Here is a 23,581-nt window from a genome sequence, read left to right as displayed (position 1 = left end):
TAAAATAAGTTAGACTATTCCATGCAATATTAGTAAAATCTCCTGATTTTCAAGGCATAAAAGAGATTCAAAAGTAAAGTAGTAAGGAACTTCCCAATGCAATGCAAAATCTATTAGTTGCATCGGATGGACGTGAAACATATGCAGGAACTTCTCCAATGTCAGCTTGAAGGAGAAAATAAAGAATAAAATATGATGAAAATTCCATCCCTTTGAGTAAGACAATTCTACTAGTTGTTCGGTGATATTGATGGGATTTGTAGATATAGATAATACTCTAGGACTGGCCGGGCATGCAAGCACTGATGCGGAATCGATTATTTCCATATTCTCTTTATTCAATTTCAGTGGTTCAATAAAATGATTAGATAAAGACATCATAATGTGCTTCAAAATATATTATTCATTAATCTGAACGAAAATTACTACTGTTTACTTGATCCTTTTTATCTGAATGAAAATCTTGAGTTGCAAATTGTATAGCACATAGATCTGAGGACCGGTTCACAAACCACTTACCAGCATGGGAGCCCAGATTACACAGATCAATATAAAGAACAAACATATTCCATTACAGAATTTAGTCATCTTAGTCTGCTTCTCCCCTGGTTTGTGTGTAGCTCTGTTCAGAACAGCATCACATTTGACAAGGTACAAGCTTGCATTTATGTCTTCCAACTAGAAAAGTATCAAAACATCAGTCCCATGAAGAAAATCCTCACCTTCTCAGTTTTGAAAAAAGAAGACAAATATGCTCACCCTTCTAACTTGAGAACCAAACTAGGGAAAAGGGACTTCTTTTAAAAATAATTCCTCCTCGATGCTATTGGACATTTTCACACCAAGTCAGGATACATAGTTATGCAATTAGGCCTTGTTGTAAATCAGACTTGCAAATTCTCTCCAGCTTTTTTTAATATCTTTTTTTTTTGTGTGTGTGTGTGTCGGTGGGGGTGGGGGGATTTGGTCATTTAGAATCTCACCTTCAGCCAGTCATACATTGTCAATGAAGTTTTAGTGCAAGACCAGTCCAGTACACACCGTAATTCATACAGGAAAGGAAGAGCTCGATATAGCCGGTAACCTAGATAATTGATTTGAGCAACTTTGCTGGTGAGGAATTGACGATACAATGTGCTCTTGTGAGGAACACCATAGCGGATTTGTATGGCTTGCAATGCCAGAGATATTGCTTTTGTCAGATATATTGCACGGAGGGCTAATCCAGCAGCACTTTGCTGTGCATCTACATTCCAAGCATACTCCGTGACTACATATGTAAAAAGAACGAGATTTGAAATGTAAAAGATCACTTTTCCTGTGGCAAATGAACAGAGGTATATGATGCGGTCAAGCACAATCAAGAAGAATATTGCCTGCAGAAGATCATAAAAGAGAATCAAAGGCGACACATTATCATGCTGCAGGTATTACTATTTCAGACAGATTATAGGAGCTTTCTATACAGTATCCTGCTAATTGAAATAAAGAGAAGAATCACTGGCATATTAACTTCAAAATTGCAATTCTGCGGATGTATGAATAAAATGTAAACATGCCAATATGCAAGAAAGATAGAGGACAGGTGATCTACACTCTTAGTTGGTCAGTACTGGAGATTTGACCAGTAGAGTCAAAACAAGGCTGTTCATGTCTAGTTTCCCCCACAACAGTGATCAATATCTTTGATTAAAAAAATTCTGCAAAGCATGAAATAGACAAATGTAAAACATGCTTACCATCAATATAAATACATAGTCCTTGGGAAACTGATCCTCAAGTTGGGAAACATCCAAGAACTCGCTTTTGTTTTTTTTAACAGATTGGTAGAAAATAGCAACCAAGAAGAACACACTCAAATCAGCACCAAAGATGTAAGCATAAAGATCAACTTCCCTTCTACCCCCGCCTATGATGGAGAGTATAGAGTATGGAAATCCAACTTCTTCAACAGCACCTATGCTTTGTGCTCCACGGATCTCGTTTGCTATGTCAGCAGCTGGAGTGAGTGATTTGAACTGTTCAGCTGTACATTCTGTCAATGGGCATGCATAAACCACCTCAAAAACAGCCAATGCGATTTTTGGATTTTCACTACTCTTTTCGATGCTTTGAATTTGGACCCTACTAGAACAAGAACAACTGCTGGGGTTTTGGTTTTTGCATCTATCATCATGCATAAGCCTTAGAATTTCATTTATTCCAGATTCAATCCTCTCTGGCTGGATTCCATCCTCTGGCCACATGTGAACATCCATGGACAACTGGACAAAGTATGGTGGAGATTCTGCCTCCTGCGTTAGTGATTTCCAATACCTACAACAGCCTCTGATCACCATTTTCACCATATTTTTGAATGGAAGCAAGAGCTTCTTCACCTTCTCACTCCACCCAGATGCCACTAGGTCCTCCTTTGGGTCCAAAAGTCTACTTTTCCAAGTACTGTACCCTAGAGAAAACCATTTACCATCTTTTGCCGTTATAGTGCTCTGTATGAGGGTAAACAAGTACACCAGAAATAGTGGCAGTGAACTTATGACAAAAGATGACGTTATCCTTTCGGTAGGAAAACCCAACTCTTGAAGAGTAGTGGACTGAATGCTAAAACCACAGTGCTGAATAATTATTTGATAAATATACTGGATCAAAATGTATATTTCTGTGTAGATTAGCATGATGACCCAGAAAATGTAACTTGGCCCAGTGTTCACACAAAGTGCATACAGAAAGAGAGCTGCCAGGTACACCATAGAAAGCAAACTAAAATTCCAAAGGAAGACAAGAAGAAAGCCACAATAGCACACAACATCATTATTTGAACGCATCTGGGACCATATGTGATAGAAGATTCTCCCAATTTGCAAACTTGCTGCTTCAGACGTTCTACTCTTATCAGATTGCAAAGAAGAAGAACGGTCCAGATGAGTGTACGGAGTATTCTCATCCTCTCTCTCATAAGATATTCCATCCCCAGCAGTTGAGGTCTCATTAGAATCAGAGTCATCTGGTGGAATGTTAAGAAAGCTCACAATATTGTTTACAGCCTGATTCCCAATGGACTGTACTTGAGAAACACCATCACCAAACAACTGCACCGCAGAAATTAACGGATTATCCTTAGATTGGCCTTTTCTTTTGTTTTTTTTGTCCAGGTTTAAAGCATTATCACCTGCATCTTCTTCAACCTCACTTATTTCACACAAAGAAGTTTCAATTGGGTGCTTCATAAGTTCTGTTGCCAATGGGCTTTCTTCCCTGGTACTATTTGGAGATTCAGGGAAATCATGAATAAAAAAAGAATCTGAATTAACATTCATCTCCAGTTTATCTGGTTTTCTTTCCTCTAAATTCGGAGCTGAAAAATTCCTCCTCCTTATACCCTCACTAGGAGGAGAAGTGTCACCACGAGTGGCAGCAGAATTTGTATCTGTACTGTGAAGCTGTATTTGTAAGTTGAGCATCTCCGACTTCATCTTCTCCACTTGCAAATTTCGCTGGCGTTTCTTCTCCTCAGACTCACGAATGTACTGTAACTGTGCAGTCTTCCAGGCAGCTTTCTTCTCTTGCTCATGTACAACAGCACCAATTTGTTCCGCCTCAAGATAACGAAACACATATTCAAATTCTGGGGAAGAGAACATGTACGATTGCAGTGAGACAAGCACAAAAATTATGATCTCGACCAAAGCTGATCTCGAGGTAATGCGAAAGCCATAATCATATTTATAAAATCCAATCACTTCATAAATGTAATCTACAGTTTCACATTTTCCCACATTAAAATCACCAATAAATGGAGACTGATAGGCCAGAGAGAGAACTATGACAGTAAAATTGTATATGCGAAGATACTTGAATATCTCATTTTTCTTTTTCAAAATCGTAAGCCTCATCCGGAAGAAGATCAGAGCAAAGCCAAGATATCCAAGATGTAGAACATCATACTCAAGGGTACCCGTTATCAGTATCAAAGCAAGCACGAGGTCTAGAAGATGACAATAGCAGTAAAGCCTCAAGTAGTCAAGAAAGGTCCACATGCTTTTGGTTTCAAATGAAAGATCTCGCCACACGAAAGAATTCTTCCGCTGTGAGAGCATCTGACGATATGTAAATGACCCTGATAAACTGGAGGTGCGATCAGCACGGAGCTTGAAACATGCAAGCATGAAGACCACATAATAACTGATTAGCATTCGAGGGTCATCAACAGTAAACCCTGTCAGAAGGAAAAGCCAAAAACAGCTCAGATAGTATATAACAAAAAAGTTCCTTCAAAACATCCATAATACAAGTTACAGATGTTAACTCTTGAATCAGATAATTAAAACAATTCGCAAAAGAAGCTGCTCCTAAACTTAAGAGAAAAAAGAAAAGACATCAATCCATTGTTCTTTTAGCAACTATTTGTTCAACAATAACAAAAACAAACCTAGTGTAATCCCACAAGTGGGGCATGGGAAGGGTAGAGTGTGCACAGACCTTACCCCTAACTCGTAGAGATGGAGAGGTTGTTTCCGATAGACCCTCTAAAATTTGATCATCTCAATATTTTGTTTCGGTAAAAATGTCGACTTTAAATAATAACTTATTCGAGCTAACTTGTACCGAGAGGAGGGAAGAGGACTTGGGTTTTCTGACGTTGTCCTAGTTAGTGAAATTCAAATCCAAAAAGGTATGGGTTCTGGAAACGAATAAGCTAATGCTTCTGCATATATAAATGGATACCATAACAGGATAAAAAAGGGACAAAATAGAATTGCACTACTTTGAAGGCAGATGGAAAAGAAAAGGAATGTTAATTTTCCTAGTTTTTTGTTTTTGTTGCACGCATGAGCTCCTATTTGTATAGAAGATTATTAGATGTCTTTTGTAGAGAATCATACTATTTTGGTAGGCTCTCTACTTTTTGGTATACCTCTTGTATGCAGGCTTTGTTCCCAACATTACCTTATTAAAAAGAAACAGGAACATCGAAAATAGGTAAAATCCATGGAGGTGAGAAAAATCAGATGGTGTAACAAACCACAATGCTAATATTACTGAAGAGACGTACCGAACCAACACTTTTTACAATGATTAAAGTATGCATCCGAGCTGCTATAGCAATCATGACAATGTACCGTCTGATTTGGTCGGTGCTCATTTAAAGGCATCAAGCTCTTCCACATCGCAAAGTATTCAAGCAAAAGAATCAAAGTAAACAAAAGTACAAAGATCGGCCAAACTTTACGAATAATTCGCCGTTCCAGAAGAACACAAGAAGCTAGCAAAGCAATGTAGAGCAAGGAGACGGCGTTAAGTAAAGCAAAGCTGGTGAGAAGCAATGCGAGCATATTGATCTCAAGCCCAAAGAGGTTGAACATATTCTCCATCCAGAATTTCAAATAAATTTTCAAGGTAGTCTTCTGCATTTCAAGTCTTTCTTTTCTCAGTGAAACAACAAGCTTCTTATTCCACTTATGACTCTCCTTTCTGATTCCCCAGATAGAACCAAAAGAATATTTACTTCTACTTCTATACTCGGAGACTCCTCTGCTAGAGGACACACCATCAGATGATTGACAGAGATTCTGGTTGAAGTCCGGGTATGACTTGCTTGATGTCCGCATCCCTTGTGTAGATAATTCACTGGAGTCTGCTACTGGCTTGTTTTCCCCATCAGGAACTAAAGGCAGTACATCTTCTACTGAGACAAACAGTGGACAAGGTTCCTCAGATCTATTGTCATTCAAAAGAGAAGTAGGCATCTTTTCCAACCAATGGAAAACATTATACTGAAGTGTACATGCAGCAACGACAAGCACTTTAGCCCTCAAACCTGCTTCAAGACCCCAAAAGCTTGGCCTATACACCTCGAGGCCCAAGATAACAGATAAAGCATAATGCTTTTGTCCAGGAAACATCCCAGCCTGTTTACCCCACATCTGAAATAGATATTCTGTGGCCACTATAAGTCCAGTGTAAATCAAGAACAACTTGGATGGTATTCGGGAAGCTTTTGGCAGGGTTGAACAGAGGACAAGACCCAGAAGATAGAAAAGCCCAAATGCACTTATTGGAGATAATGAGGCATAAAACAGTGCTATGGACAAAAATTTTTGACTGTGCCAAATGAGAAACCGTCTGATGAAACCGAATATCCCAAAATGTGATGGACCAGGATCTTCTGAATGGATGTATTTGCTTTGTCGCCTTTCATAGCTATACATTTGCATCACAATTACGATTGCAAGAGACTGCCATACATTTTCCAATAGTGATGCTCCATGGTGATAGCCAAGGTATACCTCAATATCAAGGTTTTTCGACATCCAGGCCTCGAAAGTGGGGAAAATGCTCAAACTATAGATGAGAACAAACACTGAAATTGCATAGAGCTTTAGTGGATACCATAGGCGCCTCTTCGTCTTCTCAACTAGTTGTCTTCCAATGATCCAGAGCAGAAGAAGGAAGATGTACCCAAAAGACACGTAGTTGGGTGTCACCAGATACACCGTGATAAGAATGGTCACAAAAGCTATATAGGTTCCAAATGATCTATATACAGACAAAAATCTCTGCCCTATGGCACTGAGATATGATGCTATCCTTTTTTCTGCAAGGAAATCAACACCATTAGGGTAAGATGGCAAAACCAAACTAATTAAAACGACAGTTTTAATACATCAGAATACATATGAGGACAATATCCCAATCTTAACAAAGAAAACTTGAAAAGTAACCATTTAGTTACAAAATATAATCAGTCAATTCGTCTTCTAAGGACATCCACATGCTGAATGTCGGTCTTGTCAGAAGGTTAGACCTGAGAAAGCACATCTAGATCGAATATTAGTAACTACACTGACAACTACTACTACTACTATGCCCAAGTCCCAAACAAGTCAGGATTGGCTATATGTTACCTCACAGACCATGTTACTCCTTTTTCACTCATTTTTATAGACTGGTAACAGTCAACCTTTTAAACTCATCTTGGTCCAATATTATTGAAAATAAGAATAATAAAAATAGAGGACGAAAATAAAAGGAACTAACATGACTAAAACATAATCTGAACTAATAAGTATCGTCTGTATAGATCTTTTTCTTATTTTGTGCCCCATCTTTTGCTAAGTTGCAAGATCCAAGAGATTGTAGGTCCTCGAGACAACTTTCTTCCAAAGTGATTTTAGGTCAACCTAGTCGAACCTTCACTTACCATGGTTTAAATCTAGGGACCAGTGCATTTAGTAGACATGACCAAACCATCTCAAGCGACCTCCTTTCATTTTATCTTTGATATATGCTACTTGAACCTTTGCACGAATATGGTCATTTCTAATCTTGTCTAGTGATATAAGATCCCACATCCATCTTAGCATGCACATATCTGCGACACTTATCTTGTGGATATGTTAGGACTTATTAGCAGCCCACATTCGCTCTCATATGACACTGTTTGGTCTTATACATGTTCTATAAAACTTACCTTTCACTTTGATACGCATCCTTCAAACCATCCGATTATGATTTTATGTGTAGCATTTTCATCTCATTCCACTCTCTTAGAACAACGAGCCTAGATATCTAAATTGTTTGCATTTAGGCACCATAAGCCATCTAATCTCACTTTGACTAAACTTGCAGTGCGTAGATCCAGTTTTACTTCTTATCCTATAACTCTTACTTCCTAGAGTGTTTCTCCATAGTTCAAGCTTGTGGTTCACACTTTCACTGGTTTCCGTCAATTAGCACAATAGCATCAATAAATAGCATACATCATGAGACCTCATCTTGCATTACGTTGGTTTGCTCATCCATAACAATGTAAAAGATTACGAGCTCAATGTCAATCTTTGGTGTAAACCCACATTTATGGAGGACTCCTTTGTATCTCCTATTATTATTCTCACGCTATTGATGACTCTTTCATACATTTCCTTTATGGCATTCATATATTTAATATGAATATTTCTATTTCATCAGTCTATCATATGCTTTCCCTAGGTCAATAAACACCATGTGTAGATCTTTTTTCCTTTCGCATGAACTTCCATTAAACTCCTTTGCTAAAAATATAGCCTATATTGAAGAACTACCAGCATAAATAAAAACGGTTTCTCTGTCGCACTTGTAGTATCCCTAAGTCTATGCTTTAACACTCTTTCTTAGAGCTTCATCGTAGAACCAATAAGTTTTCCATAATAGCTAGCACAACGTTGGATGTCTCCTTTGTTTTGTTTTTGGAACTGAAAAAAAAAAACAAAGGAGACAGGTTACTCCTTTGTTTTTATAAATTGGAACCAGGGTGCTCTTTCTCCACTTGTCAGGTATCCTACCACCTCTCAGTATAACATTAAAATTTTTCGGTAAGTCATCCTACTCCAATCTCTCCAAGACACTTCCAAGCCTCTACTGTATACCATCAAGACTGCATGTTTTCTAACCCTCAAAATTTTCATGGCATCATATACCTCTGCCAGCCTAACCTATGAGTGTAGCTAAAAGCCTCTATCATGCACATATGTTTGGAGATCTAGAATGCCATTATGAGTTGAACAATTGATCAAAATAACCTCTACATCTCGCCTTGATCTCATTATTGCATGTCAATACTTATTGGGAATTGTCTGTAAGACACTTTACCTGGTTTAAAGTCCTTACTTCTCTAGAGTTTAACATCCCTAAGGTTTTCAGTGTTTATTTCTTGTAAGATCTAGCTCCATAGTCCAATGAGCTAGTTTGTACATATTTGTCTATTTCGTTAACTAAAAGTTTTAGTTTAAAAAAAAAAGTCCTTACTTCTCTTCTCTCTCTGTTGTGCTATTTAAATATTTCTTTATCCCCTTCTTTTGCCCCTAGTTTTCGCTACAAGACATCCACGACTTCTCCTCGAGCTTTATTGATAGCTTTCTTAGCTTCCCACTTAGTACTATAGTACTCTTCAAAGGCTTCTTCATCTTCTACTTTTGGTAACTACATATAACACTTCCTTTTAGCTCTAATAACTCTTTGCGCGTTCTCATTCTACCCATCAGGATTATTGTGGTCGAGGTTCTACACCTTTAGACATACCTCATATTTTGCTTGCTACTCTTTTAATCCAACCTAACATTCCTTCCACAAAATATTTGCATCCCCCTCTAGGTCTCAGACTCCTTCCCCCTGTAGTTTTTCTTGAAATACTAGTTGGTTAGCATCCTTTAATTCCCAAAAGTTTCCTCCTCCTTCGCTCTACCCTTACGCTTTACATCAACAACTTATGTTGCATAGTAAAGGCTTCTCCTGGTAATACCTTTCTATCCTTACGTAAGGTTCTACCCATCTTCTAATAACGATGAAGTCTGTTTGACTATGGTTACTATAAGATCCCGGAAGTTGGAAAGCCGAAACGGAAAGGAAAAACGAAGGAAAACTCACCCAGTGCAAAATTTGCAGTCACTGCTGCTTCTTACGAGGTCCTTCACGAACCGTATAAGGCTCCACGGTCCATGCAAGGGAACTGGGGAAAAAGGGAATCCAGGCAAGGTACCGTATAAAGTTTCACGGACCGTAGACCCTACCATAAACCTCCTTCAGAGATACGAACCACTCTTGGGAGGGTTCACGGATCGTAGGAGGGTCTGCATGGGGGAAAGCTTCAGAAACCCTGGGGTTATTGTTCACGACCCATTGTACGGCCGTTAGAACTCTCACAACCCGTAGACTCTTCCGTTTAGGTCACCCTCCCCACGACCTTGTTCTCCTTTGCTTCTATGGACGCCTATACGGTCCGTGGTAGGTTGCACGGACCATATAGTGGTCCGTGAAGGTGTCCCGTCAGCTTTAAGGTCGGGGTATTTGGGTCTTTTCCCATTTATTTAATTCCTACACTTGGTCGTTTGAGCTTTACTAAGGGACTATAACTGATTCCTAACCCTCCAAAACTCTCATTCTCCCAAGTTAGAATTTATTCTCTTTCAAGTTTCCCTCAAACTTCCTCTTCAAGGTAATAACTAGGGCTCAAGTATTCAAGCTTCCATTGGAGTTACTACTCCAAGCTTTTACTCCAGATATATGGGAATTCACCAACGGGTTCCATTCATCCATTGTGTCCCAAAGGATCTCTAATCTCCAAAGTTATTTTCACCCAATACAATGAGGGTTTCATGTCAATTCTTCATGGGTCTTTCCTAATTGATTTAAATTAATGTTATTCTACTATATTATGCATGAATTTATTATGATACATGATTTTCAAGTGATTTCGCATGGACCCATGCATTATGTCTATGATTTTCAACTATGAACTATGAATTATGATCATGAATTCTATGAAGGATTTACGAATGTTTTATGAAAGTTAAGAATGATATTTCAAGGATGTTTTCAAGTATGAATCATTGAATTGTGAAAGGTTTTCTCACAATATGAATGAAATCATGATCTTAGATGCTTAGAAAGGTAAGTGTCTATATGAACGATGTTATGAAATCATGATTTAAAGAGCTACTCTTATATGATTTTCATAATGTGGATTGGTATATGATTATTGTCTTTCCTAATGATATGATGATATTGATTTTTATCTATTTCGTTGGGATTTGACTTAGGACCGAGAGGGCTTGAGGTAGAAGCTTGGTAAGGGAGCTTCTAGTAGCAACCTCTAGTCCCAAGCTACGTGCCCCCGTAGGTTGTCTTAAATGACTTAGCTAGTGGATCCACATATAGCTCATGTTGTTAATGATATGAAGTCTACCTTGGCAAGTATACTCTTTTTTTCCGGTGTAGGAGTTACACCGGACTCGATGTTATAGCTCACATGGTTTTATTGTCAGTTACGGTCCATATCCCACAAAATGATTATGTTTTCTTACAAGCTCTTAAATGGCGTTTTTATGATGCATTGACCTTAAAACATGATTTTGATTTACTTCACGCTTTTCAAGATATTTTGGTCATGCATCTCATGTTCATGCTTATTATGTCCTTTATGTCACGTTATGCATATTTCTCACATACTTAGTATATTCTATGTACTAACGCAGACTTTTTCCTATATTGTTTCATAATATAGGTCACGACGCTCCTACTTATCCCCATGGCAAGATCGGGATCCTACTCAGAGTTAGCTATTTTGGTGAGTCCTCATGATTCGAGGGCAAACCCACTATGTCTTTCTTTTATGTTTGGACTTATGTACTTCTTTATGTTTTGGTGAGCTAGGGCTTGTCCTATGCCCCATCTAAGTTTAGTAGAGGCATTGTTAGATTATAGAAGTATGTTTCATTCATTTGACTACTATGTGTGAATTCTCTTTGTTTCGAGATTTCTATGTTGAGACTATCTTCCGCATTTATGTTTACGCTTGATTTCATATTGTTTATGTCATGCTATATATGCTTAGAGGCTTGGTTGGAGTCCCTCGGGATTCTAATCGACATGTCACACCTAGGGCCTAGCTTGGGTCGTGATAGTTTCCCCTCTTAAATGTTGTTAGGCGACAATCACTCTTTCTAAAATATGTTTTAGATACTACTAAATTACAATCTATAGTGAATATACAGTGACTGATGACTTTACTTTCTTCTTTGCCCATTAGAAACATACAACAATCACAAATTAGCCGAGAGAAAATTCATACCATGTGAATGATCAGAATCGTGGTCTCTATTGGTGGAAGAGGCATAAACTGACAAGAGGACTGATTTGTTTAACCCAGCTTTCAAAATGCTAAATCCCACAGGAGGACAAGGAGTATGCTGCACAATGGCTGAAAACGAGAATAACATATCAAAGCCATGGTTATGAACTGCACAGAAGCACGCAAGCACTGCTATCTCAAGGAAATCATAATAGCTATCGCTTTGGAGTAGACCTGCAGGAGTTTGGAAGGATGCATCAAACAATGAAGAAAATCAAATGTGGTAGACAAAGAAAATGTGCAAGAGCAGAGAGAAATGAGCTAATTACTCATCCTGTAGATGAAATCAAGACGACAAATCAAAAAGAAAACATACCTAACTGAGAAAGGATCACCATACTCAATGAGCTTTTCTGCTCCAGTGTTTTAGAGATTAGATTAAGCTGAAGAATATACAGGACAGCAAAATGAGCCTCGCATAGAAGGATTAGAGACTGGCGCATCTTTTCATTGATGTCATGGCTCAGAAGATAAACAAAAAAGAATATCACTGAAACAATAAAAACAATCAGTTAACACCATGCACCAGATCATGCTCTACAAAAGCATCTTCTTCAAACTACATTTTTTTGGGTCCATTACACCAACAATTAATACTACTCACTATATACAGCATGGATGAATCCGGGTTTTGTTGCAATAATGAATATGAGAACTAGCATAATAGCCCGAGAACATTTTCGTAATCCCCAGGCAACTGTTGCCACAATCAATACTTCAGTCTCTTCTTTCACTGCAATTGCAGAAGATAAAACGCAGTGATGCAATTGAAGTGCTAGGGAAATACTGAAAAATCTAAGTGGAAGCCACAAATATTAAAAGATATAGTATAGAACAGAAATTATCTTATAAATTATTCTTGCACCCACTTCATGAATCAAAAGAATTCTGAATCACAAATAAATTAAGCGAAGGCAAGCAAATTATGAAGACTTTACATGCTATCGACAGTATTAACGGCAGCATAAGTTGAAGCAATGATAGGCTCCAAACAACTTCTGCATCTTTTAAATGAAGAGATCAGTATTCCAGGAATTGGAACATTGACCGAAAGGATGGATAGGAAAAAAACAATTAGGTTCTGCTCTACTATAGTAGTTGTAACCCAACTGAATGATATTACAGAAGGTTTCAACCGTCAAATTAAAGGTGTAGCTGACCAATCAGTATTCGAAATAGCCAGATAAATGGCACACTCAAATACTCAATCGATGTGACTCTTCCAGCTGATTAATGTACAGAAAACAATGAAGCGCTTTTTCATTCAATGTTCACTGAAGTAATAGAAGCAAACAAGCCACCGTGATTCACCTATTCAAACAGTGGATCGACAAAATTCTTAGTCCAGCAATGATAGTAGTATACTTAGTTGTAACAATGGAAAAGTTTGCGTCTAGCTGTAATAACCCATAACTTAAAGTACGTCAGCGACTCATAAATGCCGATGCATCGGTGTGATATCGGGAGAATATTGTTGCAAATGGTTATGAATACCAAGTAATCCTTATGTTAATTCATTTGAAGTGTTACACCAAAGTTATAGGCCAAAGAGATTACTAAAGAAAAGGTTCAAGTTTAAAGGTTCATTGTGGAGGAATATTTTAAATGATCTAATTTATCATCTAATTTTGAACGAGCGTATCTCCTAATATATAAGGAGATACAGGGTCTACGACTATCAAATGAAAGGTATTTGAGTCTAGTTTCCAGCAAAACAAACCGCTCGTCAATACGACTTTGGAGTAAAAAATTATGGGCATTCTATGACAGACACGCGCACTGCCCAATCATTGCGGGACATGTGGCACTTTAAGGAAGTCGGTCAAAAGTTATGTTTTTATATTGAAATTTAGAGGTTTCATTTCATATATTCCTAAAACATCTAAGGTTCTGTTCCTAAGAGTTTTCTTCATCCTTTCTTCATAATACATCAAGGGTTCTTCATTTCAAATCTTCTCAAGCTTAAGGTAAGTTGATTTCTTCAAGAATAAAGTGTCCTCCTCTCTATAGACCGTATGATATACTTAGCCGAGTGTTTTCTTGAAGGAAAAAGGTGTGTTCTTGAGGAATAAAAAGGGCAGGGATCTCTTCTCTTGGTCATAGAGGTATGAATCTTGTTCTATCTCCATAAATATGATTCTAAAATATGTTTTAAGTTCAATTTACGAGTAGGACTCACGGGACGGTGATAGGAAGTCATGACATGTTTATTTTTTTTGAAATTGGTAAATTTTTGTATTCCTCAGCATTAAGGGCTATGCTGGCCAACTCCAAAAACTGTTACAAGGAAAAAACTGGAAAAAAAAACATACTTACAAAGAGCCTATGAAGTCCACTAATTGGAACTCCTCTTCTAGATCGTGTTCTTTACACCAAAAGCCTAGAGTAGTAATTACTCTCCATTTGATCTTCTGTAGTGTACACTCTGTTCCTTCAAAAATTCTCTGATTCCTTTCTTTCCATATAACCCATCAGATACATGCTGGAACTGTTCTCCACCATCTTTTCTGAGTCTTGCTGCCTCCCCTATTGATCCAACAACTTAGGAGGTCAGAAGTGTGTTTTGGCATAGTCCAATACTCATTGGCTATGCTTGAAAACAGAGGCCACACCTGAGCAGTTACCTTACAATGCATGAATAGATGTTTATTAGTCTCCAGAGCCTCTTTACAGAGGAGGCATCTGGATGCTATGTTGATGCCCCTCTTCTGCATTGCCTCATGGGTCAGACAACTTTTCCTAGCAACCAACCAAGTGAAGCACTTCACCTTGGCAGGAGCCACACTTTTCCATATTGTGTTCCAAGGTCCAGTGGATCTTCCAACACTTCTTCTGAGCCCCCAATTGTATAGTCTGTTCACAGAATATACTCCATCTTTGTGATGTCCCCATGCTAATCTGTCTGGCTCTAGAGTAGTACCAGGGAATCCACCAATCAAGCTTAAGTCGTGACATGTTTTACCCATTGTAATTGATGTAATTGGTGAGGAGGGAGTATGTAGAAGGATGTATTGGTTGTTGTATTGATTAAAGGAGGGTTTGATTGTATTGTATTGGGGCAACAACTTTGTTATGATAAAAATGAAGGCAAGGTATAGAAAACGTGACTTTTATAATTCTTGCAAGTTTGTCACTCGCAAAGTGTTTGATGAAATGCCTAAATTGCTAAAGAATATATTGTAGGTGTTTATATGAGCTCCTATTATTGTCATTGATGGTAGTAGTTCCCGACCAACTTAAACTATGAGCTTATAAGGGAATTTGACGTCATTTGACAAAGAACTCACGGAATGGTGTTCGGAAACTATGAGTTTGAGTTTATATGTATAATTTGAATGATTAAGGGGTTGGTTCTTCGTGAAGTATGGATTGGGGAGTAATATTAACCTCATAAGTAAGTCATGAGCCCACTTGGAAAGTAGATAAAGAGAAGGATGTGGCAATATGCCATTTATCTATCGTAATTGTTAAGCTTGTCGCTTGTAACCATTATTGTGTTTTTGGCCTTGTTGTGCTTCTTGATTAGCTTCTTATACTGCCCTATATGATGTTATCTTATAGAACTCAACGAAGGAGTTTGACGACACGACTTAAGATAATAAGTCCCGAAGTAAGGTATGTAAAGTTAAAACCTCTTTCGCCATTAAGGCACAACCCAGAGTCGCATGTTCCTAATATAAATGTCATACGAGATTACATGATGAAGTATTCCTATTTTGCAAATCTTCCCATGTTGGATGTCTAAATCGATAGAGTTATAATACTCTTTCTCTAGTCAGAAAAGTCATATGTTTCATATGTCCCCATATGTATCTTCAATTGAAACTCCTAGAAGTTACAGGGTACATGTGTATCATAAAGTTAAAAGAAGCAATTGGCCACAGATTATCCATATGTGTATAGATCACATAGATATAGAACTCTTAAGCTAAAAAAAATAATCAACAAGTGTTTCACGAGTTATATGGTTTATGAGTTAACTATAACAAGCATTTGCATGCAAGTTGAGATTATAGCCTACTATGCACCGTAGGGTGGGTATTTTTGGGGGCTACTACGTGCGACGCTATTCTGTGCACAGAATTCAGATAGAGTCAGTTGGAATTTTCCGCGTGGATTCACCTGACTTATATAGGCCTGCGGGCAGACCATACAGGAGCCCCGGGGGGCGTACCTTGATAGACCTCTTACCCAGACTATGAGGCTGAATCGTTATCCATAATTTGGAACTTTCACGTTCTCTCTTTTCAATCAATACAACACGTATATGAAATATCAAGGATATATCTTATCTGGACAGTCAACATTTCAATTTTTTGTATTAATGAAGCCCCAGCCATTCTGCAACTCGTATACACAACAATGACAAGTTACTGTAAAAATACTAAGGTAGCTTTAGCTAACTCAACCAGTTTAGAGCAGAGTATTGATGAATGACTGAGTAAATATAAGGACATTTTTGTCTTATCTGATTGAGATTAAAGTAGTGATTGGTACCTTCCTCATTGAAGCTGTCATTTGATGATTGGTTCTCTTCATCTGACAAGCATAGAAAAACAGAGTTATTTACGAGATTGCCAACTGCAACAAGGATTCCGAGGAAAAACTGTGCAAGCAAGAAGAAGCCAGGAATAGGATAACGCCACAATCCAACCATCTCCCAGATCTCCATATCCTAAAAGTTCACAATCCAATGACTTTGTTAACTTGCAAGAATTAACTGACATGACATGACCAGAATCTAACAGCAAAGTAGAAGGATACCTTCCCAAGCTTCCAGTTGAGGAAAACAAAGGCTACATTGAATATATATGTGCTGACTGCCCACAAAAGAATGAAGACTAGAAGCAACCCATTCAGTCGATGAAGACGAAACAAGGACGGAAAAGCATACAAAATGTAGCCCACATATGCTAGCAGCCCAAATGCACATACACTTGCAAAATGGAAGCTCCAAAAAGAAAGGGCAAACAAGGAGACCTGTCACAATCGCATCAAAAGTTTAACATATAAAACAATCGCATCAAAAGTTTAACATATAAACAAGTATGGTAAATAATACTTGTTATAGGGATTCAATACAATGGCTATATTTGATACATAATGAAAATATTACATGATACATATCAAAAATTGAAAAGTGAAAAGTATGTCATACCAAAGAAAGGGTTGGAAAATGACCATTTCCGTCCTCACTGGAACCCCAAAGAAAACAACTAAGGTTGTCAATATGGACAATACATCTTGTATCACAAATACTTCTCGTACCACTGGTGGGTAATGGCGGAGGTAGGATTTTCACCAAGGGGGTTCAAAATATACAAAGATAAACACGCGAAAATTGAAGGATGCTAAATGCATGTTATCTCCTTATTGATCTTGGACAATCCTCACCTCATGAGCTAACTTTTAGAGTTGCACTAGGACCAAACTCAATTCTAGCATGATGAGGTAATTTGGTGTTCTTTTGTCAAAGGAATTCGTCATTCACTCACAAAACACACACAAATCTTCCAAAAACTCAATTTAAGACTTCCACAGGGAACTTTCCTCTATGAATGTGTTTATGGAAGAAAGAGAAATCATTATGCAGCATTGGTAACTTCAGAGGGAAACAAAGAGTAGCTAAGGATCTTGTGCAATTGGAAAGGCCTATGATCATTTGAACTAAAATGAGTTGGACTTTGTAATGCTGAAGATGGGATTCGGGGATGAGTGGCGAAAGTGGATAAAGTTCTGCATGCCAATGGTCAGAGAGTCAATCCTAGTGAATGGTAGACCATGTAATTTCTTTGGTAGCTCGAGGAGCTTGAGACAAGACCTGTAATCTTCATGCTATTCATCCAAATAATGGAGACGTTAATTACAATGATGGAGTTGGGTCAGGTCACCGATCGGACATGTGGAGTTTTTGGTGATGCAAATATTTACCAGCATCCTAGACATGTTCTGGTTCCAGGCAATGCCTAGCCTTAAGATAAACTTTAGGAAGCTTGAGATCATGCCACTGAGTGAAGTGCACAATACTGGGAATTTAACGCAGGCGCTCGATTACAGTAAAGCTCTCCCAGCTAGTTATTTAAAAAGCCTAAAAAAGGGCAGCCCGGTGCACTTAAGCTCCCGCTATGCGCAGGGTCCGAGGAAGACTAATAGTTATTTAAAAAGCCTAGAGCTTGATATTTAAACAGAGTTGAGAAAGACTAATAGGGAGGAAACAAAGATACCTATCAAAAGGAGAGAAGGAAGTATATGTCAAGAGCATTCTGTTGAACATTCATACGAACTTTTTGTTATTGCTTCACGCATCGGCCAGTGTCATAGGTAATTGCAAAGACACTAAAGAAACTTCCGATGGAATTCAGCAAATGGGGTTAGGAAATTATATTTCGTCAGTTGGAAGAACATTATATCTCCAATGAAATAGAAAATCTTGGGATGAAAGATCCTAGAGTTTTCAACAAGGCCCTATATGGAAATGGTTACGAGACTCGCAGTTAAGGAACACACTCTATGGAGGGAGGCATTAGAAGGTAAAAATTTCTGCAAACAGGTAGAGAACTATAAATATCATACTTCCATTTTGGTGTAAAGTGCAGATGTTTGAGGAATTTCATGTAAGTATAGGATAACCTTACCTGCAACATAAACCTCAAGATAGATAAGGACGCTAAATCAACTTAGGAGTCGGGTGGTGATGGAGAAAAGTCGTCGAAACTCATATTTCCAAACATTGAAAAAGTCTCAAGCCAAAAGGAGACTACTTTCATGACTCGTACAATTGTTTTAAGAATTAGGGATCCTTCCCGTAGCCTTAATTTGTGATTTATGACTTGCGGGAATGGGTGACATGGTTCTTGAGGCAATCGAATGTGTATCGGAGAAGAAAATTGATAATTTGGAAGTTTGACCGAAGTCAACAAAATGGGTAAATGAATTCGAAATTGAGTTTCAACAATTTCATAAGGTCCGGAAGGTGATTTCTAACTTGGCACGTTTGTTTGCGCAGATTCCGAAGAGCTCGGGTGCGATTTAGTGACTGAATGGATCACTAATTCCTTAAAGAATTAGAGTTGTCTATGGTCAACATTTGGTCAAGATAACCTCGAATTGGTGTTTTAAGTATTTTAATAGAGTCGGAATGCGTTTTAAAAGTGTTTTGTATATTTGATTTGAATCCTAAAGGGTTTGGCTAGGTTCCGAGGGTCGATTCCATGTTTTGGACTTTAGAAAGATTGTTGATGCAGCCAGTATAAGGGTTTTCAGCAGGTGCGGTGTCACACCTGCTAGGCTTTGATGTTGTCATCTATTTGGAGCATATAAGTTGCAACTACTTGGAAGCTTTTTTTGGGAAATCAAAGAGGAAAAAGTAAAGACAGACCACAATTCATAGTCGTTTAGGAACATGTACCGGGAAGCCGTACGTGAAAAAGTTGATAGTGAAAATTCGGAAAACAGTCCTCTTCAACAAAACGTTAGTATGCCTCACACCAGATCTGCAATCACATTAGAATATATAATTTTGAGCAAGACTTCATAAAATGTATCCATCAACAAACTCAAACAATAGAAACCTATAAAGGTAAAAGAAACTCTCCCTTAATCATCAGCAAAGAAAAGCATGGATTCACAACCAAAAGGAGGAAATGTAGTCAATGTTGTCAAAATATGATCTTTCAAAAGTTTCTAGGAAGGAATAAAAAGATTTCCGTTCCATCACTAGCCATACACCCCTTGGGATGCAACCCTTCCCAGGACCCTGCTAACGCGGGATGCTTTGTGCACCGGGCTGCCCACTAGCCATAGCAAGAATGCTACATGTATAAGGAATTTAAAAACTTTGGTAAGACTACTGCTCATACTCTAGCAATTTTGACACTGACCTTGTTGCAACTCAAGAACTCTTTTATGTGCCATGTATATCATAGGATCATATTGTACAAACTACAAAAATACTGTTTCCAAACACAGAAAAAAATGCATATGGAACTTTTTAGGTAACTGTGTACACCAATTGGCATAGAAAAGCTACTGAAAATAAGATAAACAAGTGCCATGAGATAGATCGAAAGATATAAACACTGCAGCAGTCACCTATATTCGCGAACAAAAAAGGAATGCCTCGAGGGAAGAAGCCGCTCAGTCAAGTTTCCTTCTCTCATGGTCATGATGAGATACATTTCCTCCAAATCACCTTCAATGGAAGAGATCTGCATATGGTCAATAAAATCACGTTGTTATCCAATCCAACTACCTGGACTGTTGAGAATGAACTAGAAAACGCATTTGTTTTAAAAACAGCAAGAGAGATTACAATTAGTCTAAATAAATAGCATCACATGAGAATGGAAATCAAAAAACTATTCTAACACAAACTTATCACAGCTGGATCATTCCAGAGATTAGGCCAAATCAAAAAGTCTTCCCTCTCAATCTTCCAAAAGAAACTAGAGCAGTGCCGAAGTCCTAAGACAGTTCCATGTGAAGAGCACCTGGAATAGTAGTCCCTTAAGAATGTCCAGATGATCCACCAAAGGAAATAGGGGAAAGGCTTGAATAAAAAAGGGAAAAAAAACAATAAATTGGATATGGATACAGGAAGATGAAGGGGGCGAATGATATAGCGTGGTGCCAGAAAATAAGCTCTTACTCTCTGCAGATGTATTCCACTTTGGCCTTGCCGTCGAGTACCGTTGCAGAAATTAATTTAAAAGAACTTAAGGGATTTTAAAAAGCTCCAGATGTTTAGCAAAACCATGAAAAAAGTCCATATTCCCCTGGGACCTTCAGCAGAAAAATTCTAAGTAAAATAGGAGAATGTTTAGACTAGAGAGGAGAGGAAGCAGGGAGAGTTACAAAGCTTAAGTTATCACAGAGCATGTTCAGAGCTGAGCCAACTGATTCAGTAGCCTCCATCTCTCCCTATATTTCAACAGGGCGGGCAGATATATAATGTACTACTTCTATCCAACAACTTCTTCGGAGTAGGTTTTGGCTTGCCCCCCTCTCCTTACAGTCAAGTGGCTGAATGCCCCTTTCATCTTACTAGTCAGATAGGTTTGGAACCCTTTCCCCTCTTCATATAATAATAAGGTAAGCTTCCAAAGTGCTCCATACCGACAAGACCTCCTATCCCAAAATCCGCTCATTTCACACCAACTAAAGCGGAACTTAATCACCAAGGTAGAGTTGTATAAAGCCCTAATGTACTGAACCAAGAGCCCTAGGCACCTCTTTAATGATAAAAAGAATAGATAGAAAGAATTGGTAGGCTAAATACATGATTTGAACCACTAGCATCTACTTTCAAATCATTCGCCTCTACTCTTTGTTGCGAAGCTCATTCCCCAATCCCTACATCAAATGAGTTTGTTCTAAGGGTTTGAATGCCTGCTATTAGCTTAGTTTACCAGCTCTATTGGACTACCTTGCTATGCACCTTCACGAAGTCACTTTCCTTCCTTCCACTCTACATTCTTTTTTACGGACCAGAAGAACTTCTTCAAACATAGGTTCTCTAGCTCCAACAAAATTATATTTATATGACCGCCAGCACAAGAACAAGAATGTCCCTGGGAAACACAAAGCTAAACGAACATGTTAAAATCTGCATTTAAGCTTGCGAATAGATCTTACAACGACCAACTTGCCGAGAACAATATGAGGAATTAAAGTAGAGACTTAATGAGAATACCAATAAGAAATGGATCTTGGGCCTAACTCAACCTCAAAAGCTAGCTCATGAGGTGATGATTGTCCAAGTCATATTAAAGAGGCCACCCATCCCCGTAAACTACCGATGTGGGACTCTTTACAAATAGTACAAGCTACTGATTCAGCTTCAGGTCTTTGTAAATGTTTGCAGATCAAATCTTAAGTTATGCTGAGACCTCATGAAATTCATAAAGTGACCCATCCCAAATAGTTTTTTTTCCCTTTATAAGTATGTCCTCCCCAATATTTTAAAATTTTCAATAAGATGGTACACACAACCAAATATGGAACTAATATAGGCAAGATTTCTCAGCCTGAGTGTCACTGCCTTAGCCCATCGAAAAAAATTTAAGTGCTTGGAGTAAGGAAAAGGATCTGATCTGCATATGACGATATTTGTATTAAGGTATTGAAGGTGGCTTTTTCTCTAATGCTTTAGCTTTTAGATGATGTTGGCCACATATTTCAATAAATGCCATAAGAATAGCTCTCTATAAACTGTTTGTCAACTTTAATGAGCTTGGGAACAATACCTCAAACCACGAGAACTGAAACAGTAATTACTCCTAATAACCATGGCACAATGTGAAAGGCTAAACAAAATATACATAAGCTATTGAACTTGAGGTAAGGCTTCGATAACTACACCATATCTTCCTTTAGAAAAAGTGAGAAAATGCAACCTCTCTAAGTAGCTGTGCTGTAGTCCTCAAAGAAGGGTTATGCTGCAGGAAAATACAGACCTGCAGGAAACTAGTTGCTTCTAATTTGTGGAAGGCCTTTGTCAAGAAGGTCTTCATGAGATTGGAGAAGGTAGAGGGAGAGCTAAAACATAGATAGTGAAGGTTTATATGGAAATATACAATTTTATTCTGTTTAGCTTGTTATAGATAACCTTCCAGTAAAACTACTTATCTCCAACTATTGTGATAACAGCTGGATGGAACCTCTTCTGCACTTGAGAAGGGACCATCTTTGCTTAGGCTGGTCAGATTTATATTCTAATTCATCTAGTGTCCCGCAACAGCTATGTAATTTGTAGTACTCTATGACAAATACTACAGTATGGACCTTTGAACTCTTCCTTTCACTATAAATAACACACACGTTCAAGACAGTAAACTCATAGAATCTTCGGTTCCTTGTTAACTATTACAACTCTGCAAAAGCCTCGTTTCTCTAAAAAAGAATTGAAATGCACCCTTACTATTCTGCCATACAAGGAATAAAACACATTTAAGAGATGACAAGCGCTAAAGATTACAACAGATGTGGCTAAGGTCAGTCAAGCTCCTCCTCATGTATAAAGCAATTGGAATGTGCACAATAAGGAACTCAATGCTTCAATATCATAAGTAGATCCGAAGTCAAAGGAAGTACAAAGAGAATATACAATCATGAAAGTAGCATTAACCAATTATATAACTGACTTTTCGTGTTGAAGATGTGAGTACCAAGTAGTAGTATGCCAAAAGAGAAAGGCCAGAACAATTTTTTTGCCAATCAGAATGCGCTGATATTTTGTAGAGACCAATATAATCAGCTACTACGTAGAACATCTGTGGAAAAGGAATATGGAGTTGATAAAAATAAAGCAGGCATATGTTGAAACCAGAATATAGCCAGAGTAGCTTCCACCCCCTACAAAATCATCAAAAGAAGAAAATAAAACCTTTTAGGATTTAGAAGCAAAAGGACAAAGATGTTAATACATATGAATATAAAAGGATCATCAATACAATTACCTGAATAGACCTAAAAAGTTGCTTGTTAAAGACAAATCAACCAGGCCCACACAGCTACAAATGAAAAAGGGTAGAGAAAGCCAAGAAGGATAGCTAATTCCCACAATCAACTGAACAGCAGGCAGAAATAAGCAAGAACTCACTCTAAGACGGGAACCTTCCATCCAAACATAAGATAAATAAAGTCAACTTTTGAAGGAAAGCATATTTTTATATTTCAGTAATTGCAAAATAATTGAAACCCAACACACTGAAAGAACTATTAATCAAAGCAAACCCAAGAGCAGTAGTTTAATACAAAAAAAGGGGAAAATATTAACTTATAAAAAAAATCCAGATACGAAATCCTGTCTGAACCCAGAAAAAACAAAGTATACAATAGGCTGACCACAAAATCAGCAACATTATGATGAAGAAATTCTGTATAAGTAACAAAAATAAAAAGGATTATATTACTAAC

The 23,581-nt window shown here is 37.9% G+C and overlaps 1 protein-coding gene across 2 annotated transcripts in view; it reads right to left on the bottom strand.

The window, feature by feature from the left end:
- Positions 1-23,581, bottom strand: part of LOC129882869 (piezo-type mechanosensitive ion channel homolog) — a 45,988-nt gene that overhangs the window by 2,734 nt on the left and 19,673 nt on the right. Inside the window, exons 5-17 of one of the 2 annotated variants that reach the window (XM_055957357.1) lie at positions 23,122-23,278; positions 22,831-23,017; positions 19,757-19,872; positions 19,074-19,158; positions 16,430-16,645; positions 16,163-16,340; positions 12,270-12,398; positions 11,982-12,155; positions 11,606-11,839; positions 5,054-6,595; positions 1,740-4,216; positions 984-1,376; positions 520-678 (exon numbers count right to left, since the gene is read on the bottom strand). In XM_055957357.1, the coding sequence (XP_055813332.1) occupies positions 520-678; positions 984-1,376; positions 1,740-4,216; positions 5,054-6,595; positions 11,606-11,839; positions 11,982-12,155; positions 12,270-12,398; positions 16,163-16,340; positions 16,430-16,645; positions 19,074-19,158; positions 19,757-19,872; positions 22,831-23,017; positions 23,122-23,278 (6,047 nt within the window). Of the gene's footprint in view, positions 1-519; positions 679-983; positions 1,377-1,739; positions 4,217-5,053; positions 6,596-11,605; positions 11,840-11,981; positions 12,156-12,269; positions 12,399-16,162; positions 16,341-16,429; positions 16,646-19,073; positions 19,159-19,756; positions 19,873-22,830; positions 23,018-23,121; positions 23,279-23,581 lie in introns of those variants that run through there. The other variant, XM_055957358.1, reaches the window with a different exon arrangement.

This window comes from Solanum dulcamara, chromosome 3 (assembly GCF_947179165.1).
Source record: "Solanum dulcamara chromosome 3, daSolDulc1.2, whole genome shotgun sequence".
Classification (NCBI taxonomy): domain Eukaryota; kingdom Viridiplantae; phylum Streptophyta; class Magnoliopsida; order Solanales; family Solanaceae; genus Solanum; species Solanum dulcamara.
This window is presented reverse-complemented; position numbering and strand designations above follow the sequence as displayed.